Source organism: Alosa sapidissima, chromosome 8 (assembly GCF_018492685.1).
Source record: "Alosa sapidissima isolate fAloSap1 chromosome 8, fAloSap1.pri, whole genome shotgun sequence".
NCBI classification, from domain to species: Eukaryota; Metazoa; Chordata; class Actinopteri; order Clupeiformes; family Clupeidae; genus Alosa; species Alosa sapidissima.
The window spans coordinates 21,125,208-21,143,504 of NC_055964.1; the positions used below are offsets into that span (position 1 = coordinate 21,125,208).

An 18,297-nucleotide genomic window follows, 5' to 3' on the forward strand; every position below is an offset into this window, starting at 1 on the left:
ATATTACATTCATGAATTCTATGGAAAAGCAGGAGCAAAATGTCATCTGTCACAATGAAACACTGTAACGTGGACTGACTACGAAAACAACCATCAATGCCCACCTTTCCCTTCCAAGAGGTTGTCTGCAGTCCATTTACTTACGTCTTGCATTGAAGCAGAAGCAGTATAATGCAAGAGATGAGAGTTGTGAATTAAATCTAAGCACACACATGTTGAAAATTAGAAACACACTAATTTATTTTCATACAAAACCCCAAACAGCACAATTTAAAATCCATACAGTAGGTTGACACAAGTGAAGGACAGCTTCTCGTTTCCATTAAAGCATTACACTCACAGAGAGCAATATCATCTCCTACGCTCTAATATTGCACACACCAAAATCCACACAAACCTGTACCAAGCCAAGTGGCAAACATGCTATAAAGTGCTAGCTTGATTAATTGTAGATAGGGCACCCTCAGTATATGAAGTTTTTAAAATGTTTACTGAAAAGGAAAACATACCCTCTTGTATTAGCGACTCCAACTCCTCCAACATCTCATGACTCACTACCACCCAACTACTGCTGCTACAAGTGTTTTCAAGAACATGATCCATTGAACACATAAACACACATCTAAACTCATTAAAACATTTGGTAACTTTTAACCTCGATCCCCAAACGATCATACATTCAATTACAGAGTAATACAGAAAATAAGAATGACTAAAGTAACACATATGCACAAACTGTGTGCATAGTCTTTTTCATCCCATACATGATAAGCAGAAGTTTAGTGTGTACAAAATGACTTGACTGGAATGACTGAACAGACCGTTAAGGTTCGCACTGCCATGTACACCAACACCCAAATAAATTAAAAAGACTAGATACATTGAATATTGAGTACATAGTTTGTCAAATCTTCATCTACTAAAAACAAAAAGTATTCATAAATTATTTGATACAACACTAAAATGTTCACCAGACAAAAAAGAAAGGAAAAAATGAAGAGATTCTGAAAGGTTTTATAGGATTACATGATTGTTTTTCTTGTCACATTAACTGAAATAAAATTCCTCTTGCTAGATTTATCAATTATCTGTATCAGTCAATATAACACATTCTGAAAAACAAAATGACTATCAATATTTACTGCAAAAGTCAACTAGTGACCGTGATGCTTTAAGAGCATGTTAACTGTCCACTCACCAAACAAGCTTGAGTATGTGAGAACATTGACAAAATATACACTAACAGACTTAGTAAGATCAATGGCTAAAAAAAATGTTACATTTCTTTAGAGTGATAACCAACAAATAGGGATGTTAAAACATTTTCCAGTGCTCGCAGGAGGTAGGTAGCACAAGGCCATTTAGGCCAAAACCTGAGAACACACTGAAATGAATATCCTATATTCTATCACTGAAGAACAAAAGAACGGAAAAAAGAAAGAAAACTACCCTTTCAGCCAGTGACCTGGTTCACCCAGCTACAGTATCCACAAGTGTGTGATTAGATCACAGAAGGCCATATTCATGATCAGAGTCTCCAGGGCGATACGGACCATGATGCTGCATGATGTTTCCAGCATTTTGTTTTCTATACGTGGTTCACAGATGTTTATTTGTGTTTTTTTTTGTTTTTGTCGCTGTTGTTTTTGCTCAGTTAAGACATAGCAGTGATGTTAAAGCCATCCGTCCTCAAGTTATACATTCAGAATAAAAACATGTTGATGCTCTAGATGCAATGCATACATAATCATGCCTGATGTGTTGAAATGTGTGGCTGTGCTTAATACTATGAGAAATGAATAACAAACAAAATTAATGCATGCAGGAAAATGTGTTTTCAAATGAGTGATATGAGTGATTTTTTTCCATGCATATTGTGTTCATACTTAAACAAAACGAGGTGCATGTGGGGTGGGGGTGCAGAAGTAACAACGCAGTGTATGTTCTACTTACAGTAGGTAGTGCTAGATAAGTGTCCTTAGTGCATGATGGGACGCTGTTACTGAATTCAAGTTTACCTGAAAAGCTTCATTTACTGTACATAACAGGTGAGTTCTGAAGCAAACTGAAAATAAAAGCTGTGACATTCGTATTACTTAAAAGACGTGCATCTGTGCTGCTTCTGCGGTGAAATTCCCTATGTGGAAGTACTGTGCAATGATGCTAAGGTGAAGAGAATTAGAGAGCACCTTCTACATATCCCATATCCCCCGAAAGAAAAGGCACATAGGCATAAGAAGCAAGGTTTGCCAGGTTCAACTTGACTGTTGTCGTTGTGTGACGGAAGTGATTTTGTATAAAGAAAGAAATATTCAATTAACCTCAGAAATTACCTGAATGGGAAAAAAATAAACATGCCACCAAAAATAAAATCATCTCAGAATGATTAGAGCAAGAGAGGTCATGGGCGTCAGGAGAGCTCAGATATCAGAGGCAAGCGGTTTGGACTGACCCCCTCCACTTGTCCTGCTCCCTCACATGTAGGTAAGGCGCTTAGCAGCGATGAAGTCCTCCAGGTGGACGCCGCCGCTTCCCATCAGGCCGAACGCCGGGTACATGGTTCCGGAACAGTCCACCTGCCGCTCGTACAGAAGCCGCATGCTGTCGGCGTCGTAGAAGGAGACGCGCCCGGCGTCGTAGTCAAGGCACACGCCGATGCGAGCCGGCATGGCCAGCACGCGGCTGGTCTGGTGCTCGCCACTCCCTCCGCCGGCGCCACCGCCGGACATGGCCGTGGCGGACAGCGAGGCCTTGGGGATGAAGACCTTGCCCATGCCCACAGTGATGAGTGTGAAGGGCTGCGAGAGGTCATAGCAGGTGTCCTCGCTGCCGCTGTCGTGCCCGCTGTCATGATCGTACCTGAGAAAGGAGGGGATGAAGAGGAGAGTTAACCTCTTCTTGAAGACATTTTTCTGCCATACTTTACTCAAGTTTTCCCATTTCCACTTTCTGCAACTATGATGGCCTGAACAAATGAACACTTCGGACCATCCATGGTGTTGTATGTACAAAACAAAAATAAAAAAACAAGGGTAGAGACAAAACCTACAAAAGGCAATGAACAAACAAAGCTGTTGGATCATTGCAAGCATGTTCAAAACATGACCTGTTAACCTGGGATCTGTATCCTATCCAATTGTGAGAAGAGGCTTCTATAATAGGGCAACACAACCCTCTGTACCTGCCTACCCTCCATACGGCTTTTATTACAGCCCTGTTACGCAACACACTCAAGCCTGTAAAGAGCGCATGAATAATGTAGGAAGCTGCTGCACAGGATCACAGCTGTACTGACATCCATCAGGGAGGCAGGGGGCTTAACAGCAATCTCAAAAGGGTGCAAGAGTATACAGGTACCCATTGTGCCAAGCACCTTCAGGTGTGCTTACCTGGGACTGCTGGTGTCACGGGGGTTATGGAACCACTCCAGCAGCTTGGAGTCGGACGCCACGCCCACCTTCACCATGTAGGAGTGTGGCTCCACGCGGAAGGCCCAAAAGTGGCGGCCCTGCGTGATGCCCGTGTCGCCGATGATGTAGTCCAGGCAGATGTAGCTGCCCGTCTGCACGCGCTCGGCGGACAGCAGGAAGGCCATGCCGGCCACGCTCTCCACTGAGTCCCGTCGCTTGCTCAGCACCAGCCGCTCCGAGCTGAAGCCACACTTGTCGTTGAACAAGAAGCTGAAGACTGAGAGAGTAAACACAACGAGAGAGAAATAGAGAAAGAGACTCAAATACAGAACACAAGCAGTTGAGTTTAGTTCACAGCAATTGGTGGCCCTTTTTGTTAAGTGTTGAAACAGAAATTGTTTGAGGAATCTTCAGTTTGAACATGCAATGTCTGTTTTTTGTCACTTGAGGGCGCTATCGCACAGATGAGAAGTATTGGAAGAGAACACTAGATTACCTTCCAGCTATGCAAATATACAACTGATGCACGTTTTTCCATCTTGTATCCTGGGGGAAGGATAATGCAAAATCTAGGGTAACATGAAAAGAGCATGCAAAAACCTCGGCCAAAAATAGGAAGAAACCCAGCACAGAGATACGCTGGATTTAGTTTATATCACCGATGCTCTGATCTACTGTCGACTCGTACAAAAGAATCATACACCTCGCTCTGTTTTTGACTTCAAAGGCATACTGGTGCATCTGCTACCAAAAAGAAGGGAGGGTTACAAATAGGCTCCTGAAAAATATCAAAACATTTGAATTTTTCATAAGCTGAGGTGGTGTACATTAGGGTGAGACTGCTCCGTGCTGCGTCGACCCTCCATTGGAAACTTCCCCAGGATTAATTGAGGACGAGACCCTGTGACGGCAGCCTGAATGTGGGGCTTTTTTGGCAGGCAGACGTTGCGCGAGCAGAAAATAAATGTTGCCACGGCACCGAAGTGACCCAGAATTCCAACTCATTAATAACGCAGGGCGCAGTCGCTCCTACACGTCTCAAAGCACACTGGAATGCAGACCTGAATCGAAGTTCATTTACAGTGGGCCTGCTTCCAATGCTGCCTTAGTTAGAACTAATGAGCCATGGACTGGGATGAAAACACTGGAAAAAAATAGTGCACAAGGAAACACTGGAGGATCTGCAATGGCTTATGTATACATAGAGGGGAAAAAAAAAACATGTACTGCTTGATGAGTGAAGACTACTTCTGTGAGCGTTTTGCTACGGTTGATGTAGGCAGCCAAACAGGGAGCCGTCAGACACTGTTTAGTGCAACAGAAGCAGTGAAAACCATTTGTGATCTGGCGAGTTTCATGAAAAAAAAACAAATGGCGGAATGACAGGTGCTGTGCTTTCAGGTCCTGCCGGGCCGAGACAGTCTGGTCTACACAAACACGGAATCAAAGGATGTCTGTTTGCCTTCACACAAAAGAGATCGGTCATAATGCTGCATGCGCTGGCTGGGGCATGACCGTAAACGGCTGATAATGTGGTCAGATCAGATGCACTTTTAGCCATCTGCGTCCCCCGCTGCTCTCGTGTCCTCTTCCTTGACCACTCCGCACCAAATGCAGACAGACTAAGGAGGGGATCAAATAGCTAATCTTCTCAGTGCACAATGCAACAATGGCACTGTGTGCTGTACTAAAGAAGCAGCCTGGGCACACGCCAAACAAAACAAATAAAATTCCAACATCTTGGCCTCCCATGACTTCTCATTGCATAAGCAGCTCTAACTGACCTGCTGATTCAGCCTTCTGACCAAGTGTAACGTGGGTTCAGGTCACTTTTGGTCAGTGAAAGTGAAAGGAAATCAATAAGCGAAGCCAAAATCAATGGCTCCAGACAAATGTCTCTGTGTCAGCCTACGACCCAAAGGTCAGCTCTTCTTTCACTGTCATCTACGCGCATGGTGACCGCATTAGTTGAGTACACGTCACGCTGAGTTACACATTCTAGTCTTGTTATCAACAAATTTACGTCTCCAGGAGACTTATCTTTGTGAGGATACCTGGCGCGCGCGCACACACACACACACACACACTTTTTTGTCTGCACTCACCCGAAGCCGGAGGTGTGTGGAAGGTCACTTCGGGACTGTAAGGACTGCAAAGGGTGTTGCGGAAGCTCTTGACCCGGAAGGAGTAGACGCTGTCACGGTCCAAGTTGCAGACCACGGTGCTGGAGCCGTAGATGTGGTCGGAGGCCTGCCAGGAGCTCTCCTCCTCGCCGTCCACCTTACGGTACTCCAGCAGGTGGTGGTCGGTGGGGAGGCTGTCCTCGGACAGGCGCCAGTGGATCTGGCCCTCGTTGTACACGCGGCTGCGAGTCAGGTCAATCATGGGGGGGTCTGGAACTACAGAAACATGAAAGGCAGGCAGGCAGGCAGACAGAAAGAGGAAAGAGAAGACAACAAATGGGTTGTGGTTTGGTAGTCCTTTTAACAAAAAAAAAGTGCAAATGAGAGAAATCTCAAAATCTCGGTACACCTTTTTCAAAACCAAAAAAATTATCACTGTTATTACCATTTTGGTTTCTTTCCAGAGTAGTTACATTAGCACCATGATGGATGTTTGCTGATGCAAATTAAACCTTTTTTTTTATTGTGCTGCTCTGTTAATTAACAGGACATTAAATTAACTATGTTAAAAAAAAACAGAAAAGACCCTTTAACTCTTTACCATTGCGTCTGGCATTTTCTTTTCAACAGGGAGCAACTGAAAGGGATTTACATAAGTCACCCAATGGGGGACCTGCCTACAGGAACGATTAATAAGCAGAGAGAAGCATGCCTTTGTTCCATGAAGACAGAGCAGTATGTGCTCCTGTCACAACCATGAGAATGTATCTAGGCTGGAGGGCACTGGGAGGGGGGGGGGGGGTTGTGGATAAGGCTCTGCCTGTCACAAAGGATTCACTGGTTGTCAGGGGGGGCGCTTGCCCAGTAACTGGGCATGATGCCCAAGAGCTTGCCCCTGAAAAAGCAAGACATTGATCACACCAGGGGATGCAAGAAGCTAAATGGAAGCACTTGCTGGTAAGTGACCATGCGGCTTGGCTGCACCCGAAGTATGGGGTGGAGGAGAGTTTGTGTGTATGTGTGTGCGCGCGCGTGCGTGCGTAAAAACAAAGATATTGACTGGAAAACGTTTGAAAAAAGAAGACTTCCAAAGGTCAGGAATTTTGAAAGGCATTGATTAAAAAGTCACTCTAATCACCACAGTGAGAGGGAAAGCAATCCACATTAGAGGAGAAGCACAAGACAGCTTTGCACTGACTGCCGTTTTCTCCACTTCTCCTTTGGACAATTGAATTATAGCAAGACATCCAGTCCAACGGTAGAGTGAATCATCTCCTTCCTACATACAGCACTAAAAGCATTGGCATTGATCCATTAGCTCTATGGTACTGCAACTGTAATGTTCATGAGCTTTGATAGTTAGGGCAATTTCCAACAAAGCAGAAGGGATCTGATTCAACAAGAAAATGGATTTGATAGATTTTTCAAATGGAATTATCAAAAGTTCCAAGCAGGCCCGAGCACAGTCAACCTCAGAAATGTGTCCACCTTTCATTATTTAAGCTAAACCTTTGCTTGCTGGTTTGCTTGTTTTGGCTCTTGAGATATTGCAAAATAGCCATATAATGCCTTAGGGGACTTAGATTTGGAGGATGAAGCATATTTCAACTGACTAATTGTGGTTCCTAATAATCCCTGAGGGAAAAATCACTAAACAAATGTTCATTGTTTCACTGTGGGGGTTAAATGACTTGATTAGCCATCGCAAATAACTTTTTTTTTATATACTGTAAATCATACAGTGATACCCCTGACAGGAATGACATCTCAAACCTTGTGAATTGACATGTTCTTGCCTTCTGGCAAAGTGGTCCAACAGTAAAAACAAAAACTCTTTTCAATGAAGAGTCAGTTTTTGGTTTACCATTATGTATTCACTATCAATGCCCTGTCACATCACAACATTTCATTTCCTTTAAGGAAAAATCTGTCGTTTGCCAGATCACTCCCCCCCCCCGCCCCGCCCCGCCCCCTCTCCCTTCCTCCCTCTGCCATGTCTTGTTCTCAGAAGTCAACAGCAGCCTACAGATCAGCGTGTATAGGGTCTTGGCCACGTGCAGCCCTCTTAATCTGGTCAGTTTTAACTGGCTGTAGAGAAGAAAACAGGCCTTCTGATTGGTCCGCAGCAGCATTCCCATGAAGCCCACTTGAACAGGGCTGTCTGACTGACCCCCACCATGCGAGGACAGGACAGCTCAGTGATGATGTTGTTAATGAAAGTAAATCAGCTTTTCCTATCCCATCCAACGGAAAGTCGCAACCTGCAGCCAGCGACATTTCAATGGAGAGCTTGAGGCCATGAAGAGATTCAAAGATCGAACGTCTCCAACAAAACTGACCAAAATAAATTTCAACGCCAAACAAAGATCTAATCAGTCACAGCTCCATGCTGCCACAGGTTAATTAAATACCTGCTGCCACAGGTTAATTAAATACCGGTATAACCCCGCTAAAGAAATGTGCTTCTTACATAACACACAGAGGTTCTCCGTGCCAAGATCCCAGAGTATATTCGGCACCTAAACTGCTTACTCAATTAAATGGCTTCTGGTGGGAGCCAAGTGAGCTGCTTATGGGGAATAAGTGAAAGTGTCAATCAGGGTCTAAAGGGTTGAGAAGTGGAAAGTGCCACATGGTCTGACCGTACCTCCACCAAATGTTAGGTCCTTCAGCATGGCCTCCTCCTTGGAAGTGTCCACCTGGAACTCATCAAAGCTAGGGTGGGCTGAGGCCTGGAACGTCTTCAGGGATTCAGTGGCCTTCTGTATTCTGTGAAAAGAAAGTGAACATAGTTTTCCTTGGTGCTCACTTAACAACATGCGGCGAGCTAATGGATTAAGATAAGAGTTTTCAAAGTAGAAAACATGTAGAAAAAATAACAATATTTTTTTTGCTATTATATTGAATGGCATATACATCAGTTCCTTATAAATCATATGAGGATTGAATATAATATTCAATACTCTGAAATTCTGTGTTGATATTTATGTGGAGCGGTCATCACTTGGGGGGTTTGCTGGCTGTATGGACAAAGCAGCTTTCTGACTAATGAAGATCAATTAGCAGCAAGCTTAACGCATAGAACACGAACATTCACGGACTTTGTCATTCAACGCTGACAACATGTTACTTCATAACACCGATAAGGATTAAATGCACGTGTCCCCATATTGGCCAAACTCAGGTACCACCAAACAGGACAAACAGACTCTGGCCTAGAGCAAGTATATGGGAGACAGCTCATCAGCCATATAAAGAATCTAAAGCATCTCAGTAGACTGATGGGTCATCAAAGGAAACAGTGCTGACCAAATGCCCAGGCTGGGAGATCACAGGTGGAGGGGAATGTCGTAGAACTGGGCAAACCTCGAGTGCAGCTGTTTGGCCGTCTGCACAAAACAGGACTGGTCAGTCTCCTTGAGGACCTCCTGTGCATATCCCACGAGGCCGCTGTTCTCCAGCATGCCCTGGTACTCCTCCACCTGCCCACGGAGCTTGTCCAGACGCCTGTTCCTCGACTGCTCGATGGACTGCAGCATTTCGGTCCTCCGCTCTTGGAGAGCCTCGAAGAGACGCTCAAAGTGCTCATTGGCTCGTCTTTCAGCGAGTTGGCCGTTTTCCTACATCACGTGAAATGTTGTGACACAAGTGCGGAAAATGACGTTAACTCCAGTAATATCACACAGAGAAACGTTTAGGTGTCAACGTCAACAAAAACAAAATCGAACAAGGTTTCCTGATGAAAGGACTTGGCCTACGCTGTCAACCAATAAGGTTATCAAAACCAATGATGGGGAAGACTAGATTTTTTCAACTGACTTCAATATTTGGTCACCTGTTATCAATAAACATCCAAAAGGAAAGGTGACTATTTCTGCCATTCCAGGAAAAACAAGATGACCCACTACCACCCAGTAAGACAGACACGTGGCTGCTTTACCTCCGTTTGATGAATCAACACCTCCAGGTCAGAAATCTGAGTCCGCACTTGGTCCTCTTTGCTGATTAAGTAATGGATACTCTTCGATAACTTCTCCTGTTGACATAAAAGCAAAGTCTATCTGAACATAGCTATCCATGATGGAAAAAGCACACCCCATCCAGAACGAGTTAATTTCATTCACTGTGCCTTCGGTGGGCCAAGGAGGATTGGGTTGTTGGACAGATAACATTATTATTGGTACAAATGATTTCATTAAATATTAACAGGTGCTGTGGCCGTGCACAGTGCTATCAGGTTGCCAGAGCAGGACACCGCATCCTGGCCCTCCTGTTGCTGACAGGTGACTGATGTCTGTATAAAAATCTAAGAGAGGTGAGCCCACTATTGACAAACACACACTCCCAGCGATTGACCGGGATGAACCCTTTCAAACGACATCCGATACCGTAGACACATCGCAGGGCCCACCAAAGGCACTGCACCTGATCTCAATATTTCATGAAGCACTGAAAAATGGAAACCAAAGAACTCCGAAAGGCACACAGAGATAGATTGCAGACAGCATGTTGAAAAAGCACAGTCATCCTAAACAATTAGGCATTGATCCCACAAGCCAAGGCACTTAGCCATTTTAATCAAGAAACTCCTCTGCTGCTGTGGCTGACAGCTAGGAGTCTGGCGTCACATTTTACCTTCAGGATCTTGTAGGCACTGCTCATGGACGTGACTTTATGGTTGGCGTGGGAGCCACCCAGTTTGCAGAGGTGACACACTGGACGCCTGCACACCTCGCAGTACATGTTGACTTTCTCCATCTCATGTTCGGGGCACATCAGAACCTATGAAAAGTATCACATGCATGTAAACTCTGCCGAAGTAACCAACACACCTTCATTAGTCTGCTCTCATGTCCAACATCATGGTCATCCTACAGTAACTGGCACACCACATTGTTTTTTCTTGAAGAATATTGGAAACCACACACTCTAACATTTCAAATTTCAAATAATCAAACAAGAAGTCAGGTCTGTTCATTTGTGCCCTCATGTCAATCTTCATAGTCATATTATGCAGATTTTTACTGAATCATAAAACACCAGAGACATAGATTGGTCCTAGGACTTAAAATGCCTGCAAAAGACTTCTGCTCAGCTCTGCTCAGTTGAGCTCTTTCTCATCTATCCGCACTGGCGTACCTTGGGTCTGAAGTTGGTGGTGGGCCCCACATACTCGTGCTGGGCCTTGGGGGTGCCCCAGGGGTGGTGCAGCTTGAAGCACTCGTTGCAGTAGCTGGCCTTGCAGTCCATGCAGCTCTTGGTGGCCTCCTGCAACGCCGGCGGCTTGCAGACGTTGCACATGATGGCGACGGCGGCGCGCGCCGCCTGCCTGTAGCGCTCCACGATGCTCTCCAGAGTGAAGTTGCGGAAGAGCATGCTAATGCCCCGCTCGCCGAGGTCGATGTCGTGCTGGCAGCCCGGGCACGGGAAAGTGGTGATGCGGGGAGTGACGGAGGCCCGCCTCCATCCGGGTGAAGAGATGGACCCTATTCAGTAGCACGGTGATGAGGGAGGAGGTGGGCAGGGGTTTGGGGGAGGGGGGGGGAATATAATTAGCAAAGGGGTGGAAATGTGACACACACACACACACACACACACACACATACACACTCAGACACACACACAAACATAAACACACACACACACACACACCTGAGATAAAAGCGACCTACAGAGGACAAAGAGAAGAGACTAGTCATTCTCAGGCAGCTCACGTTACAGCTGGGGTCACTCAGAAAAAGATCGCACAAAGAGGTAGAGTATGTTTACAGTGCTGACAATGACCTGGACACAAGAACATAATGGAATAAAAAGATATTTCTAAAAAGAAGCTCCACAAAAATACTTAAAAATGCTGTGCCAAATATATTTATTATAAGTAAACTCCTAGTGTTGAGAAAGTTACACAAAAGGCTAGACTTCAAGCATGGCACGTTTCTAAAATTAGCTGGAGACTTAAATGAGATTGTTGAGAAGGGAGAGCGTTAATCTTCTGACGAAAGAAAATAGAACAGCACACCTTAGATGTCCTTTGCATTGTTTCCTGAAGATTAAAGGATTCACCATTTGTCCAGTTCAATGTACAATATGCAACACTCACATACTTTCGATGCAAACCACAGTCTGTCTGAATATTTACCACCACAAATGGAACTAAAGTTAATAATCTAGTGGAAAGTCACTCACAGAGCAGAGTTTTTACTGCCAATAAGGAGAAAGAAAGCATTCTTGACAGCAAAATGCATGACAGATGCAAGCAGCGTGATAGCAACACGGAGCAAAGGAAGGGCCAAATTAATAAGCAAGCACACACAAAGGACACAGACATGGAGGACCAACCAGAGAGCGATGGCGTCACACTTCACTAAAACACACCATGGTGGGCAGTGGATGCAAGGTGGGGACGGTCAGGCATGGGTGAGTATACATGCAGTGATGGATGGAAGAGGCGGTGGGCCCTGGAACGGGGACCGGACGGGGGTGGATGGAATCGGAGGTCAAGTGCAGCAGGACATGGGGTGGACATGGACAGGGACAGGTTGGGGTGGTGGTGCTGGTGGTGGTGGTCTGGGCGTCTGATGGAAGTGGGTGAGCGGACGAGCGACCTAACCGTGAGGCGTGATGGGCCATACGACTCAGAAAGCCGTGGACTCTTTAAGACTGCGAAGGCGGGAGGGGATGGGTCACGCCGCTCTGGTGGGAAGGGAGAAGGCTGCAGAACAGGCAGGCAGGTTGACAGACTGCCTGCAGCACCGCGTACAAGAGAGGAGGAGGAGGAGGAAGAGAAGGAGGCAGTGTGCGCACAAGCTCGCACACACGCCAGGGCCTGCTGTTGCCGCAGTGAGACCGGTTGGCTGATTGGCAGCACAGGAAAGAGAAGGGGGGGGGGGGGGGACACTCAGGCACTTAGAAACTGACGAGTCATCACTGGGGCTCTCGGATGTGGAGGGGGCATAGCCTTAGGTGGACGCATCTTTCCTACGGAACCACATCATCAACAACACCTTTTGAGTCATGGCAATGCGACAGTGTGAGCTCTTTAAGTGTTAATGGCAAGACTATAAGCATTAGAACTCTAAAATAACAAGAGCAACATAATAACTCATGTGTCTTTTCCACGCAGGATGCGTAGCCCCAGCAATTTGCTGGGCTTCCGGCAGTTCTGCGTTTTTTTTGTTTATCACTGCATTTGTCCCTGACAGTTGGAGAGGGCACAAAAAAAAAAGCCAGCATCTCATGTTAAAATGTCCTAATATGGCCAGATTAACGCTGGATTAATTCATTAATCGGGAGGAGTGAGGGGCACCACATGGAGGAGGAGGGTCACACATGTGCTCTGTGGTTAGAGGGTTACAGAAACACCACTGCTTGTTTCATTAAAATGTCTACTGAGCATATTACACTCTATACTGTACATACACACCTTAACTGTGCACTAACTAAACCTAAACTAACCAATCCATACACTCGTCCGCCTGATTTTCAATAAATAAAAGATGACAATAGACATGGACAGCCCAATAGACTACGCCCAGAAATGTGTTTACCTCCTGTTGTGTTGGATGAGGACCAAGTGCTGTTCTATGGCTCCCTTTCGAAAACCTTTGTTTTTTTTCCTTCCTTATTTGGAGGACTGTTTGTGCTTCACAATGTGCTCAATGCACAAGGAGCCTAACTGAAGAAATCCCAGGGGACATTCCAGTCTCTATTAACCGAGAGCACCCTGAGATTCCAGTCCGGGAGCATTTCCTTGACAACACTAGTCTCACTTGTCATTCCACTCGCCCTCCCTTACTCACGGTGAATGCAAAGCCCCCCCCCCCCCCCCCCCCCCCCCCAGTAACTTAAGTCTTCAAGAACACAAATATCCAACTCCCTTAAGTGAAGTTCACTTGCTATTACACTGTTCACATGCTGTTTACACTGTCCATAACATTTATTTACATTGTGTATGTCTTGTATGACGATGGTGTATGTCTTCATGTACTCTGAACTAGGCTACGTCAACTCTTAAGAAGATATTTCAAGGTAATTTGCTCAGTAGACTTTTTTTTTTGGCGGGTAGACCATAAAAGGGACCAAGTCACATCGTCTCCGGGTGGATTACAGTATGTTCACAAGGAGGATGCCATCAGTGGTGTGTTGATTGCACAGTATAAGGGTTGGGTCTATGGTCACATGGGGTCTAAAAAACACTGTACTCACTACAGCTAGATAAACATTGGAACCCACATCTACCTCTCCCTCCAAACGACTTTCTCAGTGTGGCTGCAAGCAAGAGACAGAGAAGTGAAGTAAGACTAACAAACAAATGTAAACAGATGTGATGCAAGACCTGATAAACACACACAAATGGTGGCACAGCAGTGACAAAAAAAGAACATAAGGGAACTGTACTGACCAGCTCTTCTAATTTCCCTGCCCCCTAACAGAGAATAAGAAGGCGTATAAATACCTTGCTAACAAAAACAGTGATGTGCTTTCCTGTGTGGCACAATATTGCATGCTAACCAAAACAACTGACATTCCTTGTGACATAAAAGTGATAGTCTCAAGCACAACTTATCATTAAGGGTAACCCATGAGACCTTGTGTTGATTAACTATACATAATCATGATCCAAAAAATTAGACACCTAGATTCCTACCTTCCCGTGATTATGCCTATCACACAGGTCATTATGGCTTTTGATATAAAAAAAAAACCTTTTTAATTTCAGCTAATCAAAAGCAATGGCATTGACTTGCCAAGAACTTGTATTTAGTTCACAGAGACTGTTTATGCAATAGATTTGTTTTAGACAGGAACTTTAAGCTGTGGGCTTGGAAGGCACCCACCCACCACCACCACCATTGCAGCAAGTTATTATGCTACTGTTTCATATGCTTTAGCAGGATAAAATGCTGTTGCCATGCTTAAAAAAATGGCTTTTTTAAATGCACAATGTGCTGATAATTATTTACAATTCAGATCAATTTCCAGATTAACATTTCCAAGAAAACACAAAACCTTATGCTAAATTCACAGCCAGATGTCATAGCACTTCATGAAGTGAAATAGAACAAAGGCAAGTCATTGAACTGCTAATTGATCTCTTAAATACAAATGTGTGCTTAACATATTTGGGTGCAGTCTAATAAGGCCTGCAGACTAAAAGTACTGTGAACCTATTGAAACATGTTCAAGAAATTCAAGTTATTTCTGCTGGGCCAGATACAAATGGCCAACATGCAGGACAAACAGCATAGCCCATTTGTATGTTATCATTCTCCACTGGCTTTTTTTTTTTTTAATTTTATTTAACCCCCTGAAATGTTTATAAGCCTAGGCAATTTTTTTTATGATTGTGTGGACCTAGGATAACCTGCTGACTTTCATTCTTGATCGTTTATATGCAATAAAAATACCACGTGTAGCATAAGACTGAGCAATCGATTTCGTTTATGGATCATATAGGTCAATACCTGATCGTACGAGCCGATCAAGCCTCTCCATGCTTGGAGACGGCACTCTGGACCGAGGACTCCCCGGGTTGGAGCATTCCGACCCTCCATCGGTGCTGAAGGAGTCTTCATTGTTGAGTAAAAATTCTTTGACGCACTTGTGACATACACTATGCTGGCAGGGTAAAATCAGTGGATGTGTAAAAAGTTCTTTGCAGATTGGGCAAATGAGCTCCCGCTCAATGTTCTGTATTGGTACCTGAAAAACAGCATCAAAAAGGCTACATGAAACTAGGCAACGTTCGTGTGTAGTTAGGATAAGGTGTAGAAATACAGAGTGAGTTAGACACAGCACACACAACTGTTAGTCTATAGGCTACCGTTGGCCTAAAACAGTTATGTTAGTCAGTCTGACGTTGGATGTGTAGCTTGTTAAATGTGCTCATTAGTGGATGACCGAAAAACCGCTCCTAACTCGTGACTATGGGGAATTTAACCATCTAGACTATACAAAGCAGAAGTAAACAAAATGCATGGCAAAGTCTGAGACCAAAGCTTACAGACTTGATCTAATTTTAATGGGTTGAAATTGCTTGATCACCAGCGTAATGGATAAGTTACACTAGTCTACATGGAACAGTAGGCTACACCACCGGCCGACATGCATCCGTGCCTTCACAGAGACGAAAACAGTCAACGACTAGACATGCTGTCCTATTGGTGAAGAAGCTGCCCTTCTGAATGAAATAAAGTAGACCTATACCTAAGCTATAGCACACAAATGTTGTCTCGGTATTTTCCTGATCTGCACCGCATCTGTGCTGCTCTTTGCAGTACCACCAAGAGGACAGGTTTATCTAATCATTAAAACTGATAATTTCAATACATCACAGCTAGCGCCCAAGCTAAAGAAGAAAGGGCTATGACCACATTTAAACAGACAACAGGTTGTAGCCTATGCGATGGTTTCGTGAAAATAATACCAGCCATCCAAATCAATAAGTCTAGAATACTGCGCAAATCTCTACTTACATCTCTTACCAGCATCGAACTACGTCGAGACACTGCAGACATTATTAACGTATGGTAGGCTAGTTCAGCAGCTTGTTGCTAACTTCTTCTTGAGAACAGTTGAGGGTACCCGGCCACAGCGGGAGAACGACTAGCTAATGAATTAACCAACGTGACCTGGCGTTATTGATGAGCTCGGCTACGTGAGTCAGCAGCACTTGAATGGCTGAGGAGCGCGCTGCTGTGCTGCCCAGACTGGGTGGAGACAGCGGAATCGCCATAGTAACAAATGTTGCAAGGGGGAGGTAAAAAGTATCAAGTTGCTGATGATCAAGCGTGGCTAAAGTGTAGGAGGGAAACGATTTGTTTCATTGTTAGGCTAATGACACAATCCAGATTAGATCAGCCAAATTCATATCTGGCTACTGGCATATCTTTAAGGTTGCCTTACAGAACAGAGCTCTTACTGAAAAAAGCGATATCTACAATGGAAAGATAAGTAGGCTAATTAGTATCTAGGCTACCCTGCATCGGATGTTTAATAATTTGCATTGCGGGATGCGAAGGCAAAATACAGGTCATGCTGGTGCAAGGTCTTGGCTATGAAAGCCAACTGGAATGACTGTGCGATATTAGGCTAGGCTTAGGTTCGAACACTCAATAATTCGGGCTTCAACCAAAACACAAAGGATAAAGCAGATAAAACGCCATAGCTGTTCCTCTAAAAGATTAAAACTCGGCACAGACAAGACGAGCATCATGATGGTGCACGGTGACAGGATACACCTGCCAATCCGACGTGGACAGGTATACGCATGCTAGGCAAGTTCCAGTGATGCATAGGCCTACACCAGAAGCGTTTCTTTCCAAATAAAATCTATTATCTGTACAGTAATGAAACCTGTGACAAATTCAGATGGGCGTGCTTCAGCATGTGTGGCAGGGCGTCGATCATGTTTGAATTCTTAGTGCTAGAGATGCTGGAATAAGCATCTAATCAGATGACATAGTCTAGTCTAGGCTATATCTGTGGCCATATTTGGACAAGAATGTATCTCTTAAGGCTGTAACATTTCCTGACACGAAGATACAACAGCAACAGCGTTTCATTATAGAACGCAGCATCACGGTGAGCATCAGCGCATCCTCCAGTTTCATCAGGCTACCAAGCAACGCGGTGAAACCCCCCGACTCTTTGTAGCCTATGGAAAGGTTAGAGACGAGATAGATGCTTACCTCTCCTTGTGTTATTCGTTCGACAATACATCCAAACTCTGTCATGTCCTCCGAATCCGACATTTTGACCAACCTGCTGTACAGACTAAAATTCTTTCAAAGAAATAAATGATCCTACTGGGAGACAAATCTGGGATGCACCTGTGACAGGCTATAGATGATAAAACAGTCAAATATATATAATGTAACCTATAACTAAGATCACAAATTGGTTCCCCTTGTAAGTCTGTATGAAATATGAAGAATGTTGGCTGCCAGCAGCTTTAAGGGCAAATTGTTGAAGAACCATCTGAGATACAAAAGCCCCGCCCTCACTTGCGAGGCGTAAGCTCGTGCGTTCATTCGGTGATGTCTCGACCGAGCTCAACCGTTCTTTGTATGCAGAGTAAGCTACAATAAAACTTGTTAGACAGTTACTGCTTACTATCAGAAAAGGGAATAAGTCTAATTATTAATGTACACTAATATTCTAACAGATTAATAATGGTGTCTTTAAAATGACAATGAAAGATGCTGTTCCACAGATATTATTTGTATTATTACATACAATACATACATACATTGAAAAGGCTACTAGCCTACATTACCAGATATTAAACCCTTTATTAGTGCCTTTTCATCAATCTGATCTATGCAGACCTCAATGATCTGTGACATCTCAATCATAAGCTACTTCCTGCTGAATCACAGCAAATGCAATGCAGGGTTTTGTTTTCCAGCTAGAAAGGTCATTTCTGGCATTATATTATTCTCTTGCCTATAGAGGGTAATCAGATGGCAAGTCATAGAGGACTAATGCTCACTGTGCCCAATCCATATATCCATGGAGTGCACCTGCGATTTATAAACAATAAGCCGTGCCATGAGAAAAGCGAATCGCAGCCATCATTACAAAGGAAATTAATAATTTTCATAGGAGTTAAGCTTTGAACCATGGGACTAAACATCAAATGCATTTTGATAAACACATTTTTATAATGATCCTTCTGTGTTATACAAGTGGACATATCAAATCTTCAAGGACTTTGCTCGTATATCAACATTTCAGTTGGTTTAAGGTTAAATTTCAGTTCA

At 44.2% G+C, this 18,297-nt stretch overlaps 1 protein-coding gene across 3 annotated transcripts; it reads right to left on the minus strand.

Moving 5' to 3' along the window:
* Nucleotides 1–215: 215 nt before the first annotated feature.
* trim36 (tripartite motif containing 36) lies at nucleotides 216–17,504 on the minus strand. 3 transcript variants are annotated; one of them, XM_042101506.1, is made up of 11 exons: nucleotides 17,224–17,504; nucleotides 14,998–15,235; nucleotides 13,935–13,958; nucleotides 10,673–11,019; nucleotides 10,169–10,315; nucleotides 9,474–9,569; nucleotides 8,900–9,153; nucleotides 8,181–8,302; nucleotides 5,516–5,809; nucleotides 3,390–3,687; nucleotides 216–2,859 (listed from the first exon to the last, which is right to left on the minus strand). In XM_042101506.1, exons 1-11 carry the CDS (start codon nucleotides 17,284–17,286, stop codon nucleotides 2,475–2,477), a joined length of 2,268 nt encoding a protein of 755 aa, XP_041957440.1. In that variant the 5' UTR covers nucleotides 17,287–17,504; the 3' UTR covers nucleotides 216–2,474. The 3 variants fall into 3 exon arrangements, with proteins under 3 accessions (XP_041957440.1, XP_041957442.1, XP_041957441.1); XM_042101508.1 differs by lacking the exon at nucleotides 13,935–13,958 and having other exon boundaries at nucleotides 17,224–17,503; XM_042101507.1 differs by lacking the exons at nucleotides 13,935–13,958; nucleotides 17,224–17,504 and adding an exon at nucleotides 16,018–16,277.
* Between the last annotated feature and the right edge of the window lie 793 nt (nucleotides 17,505–18,297).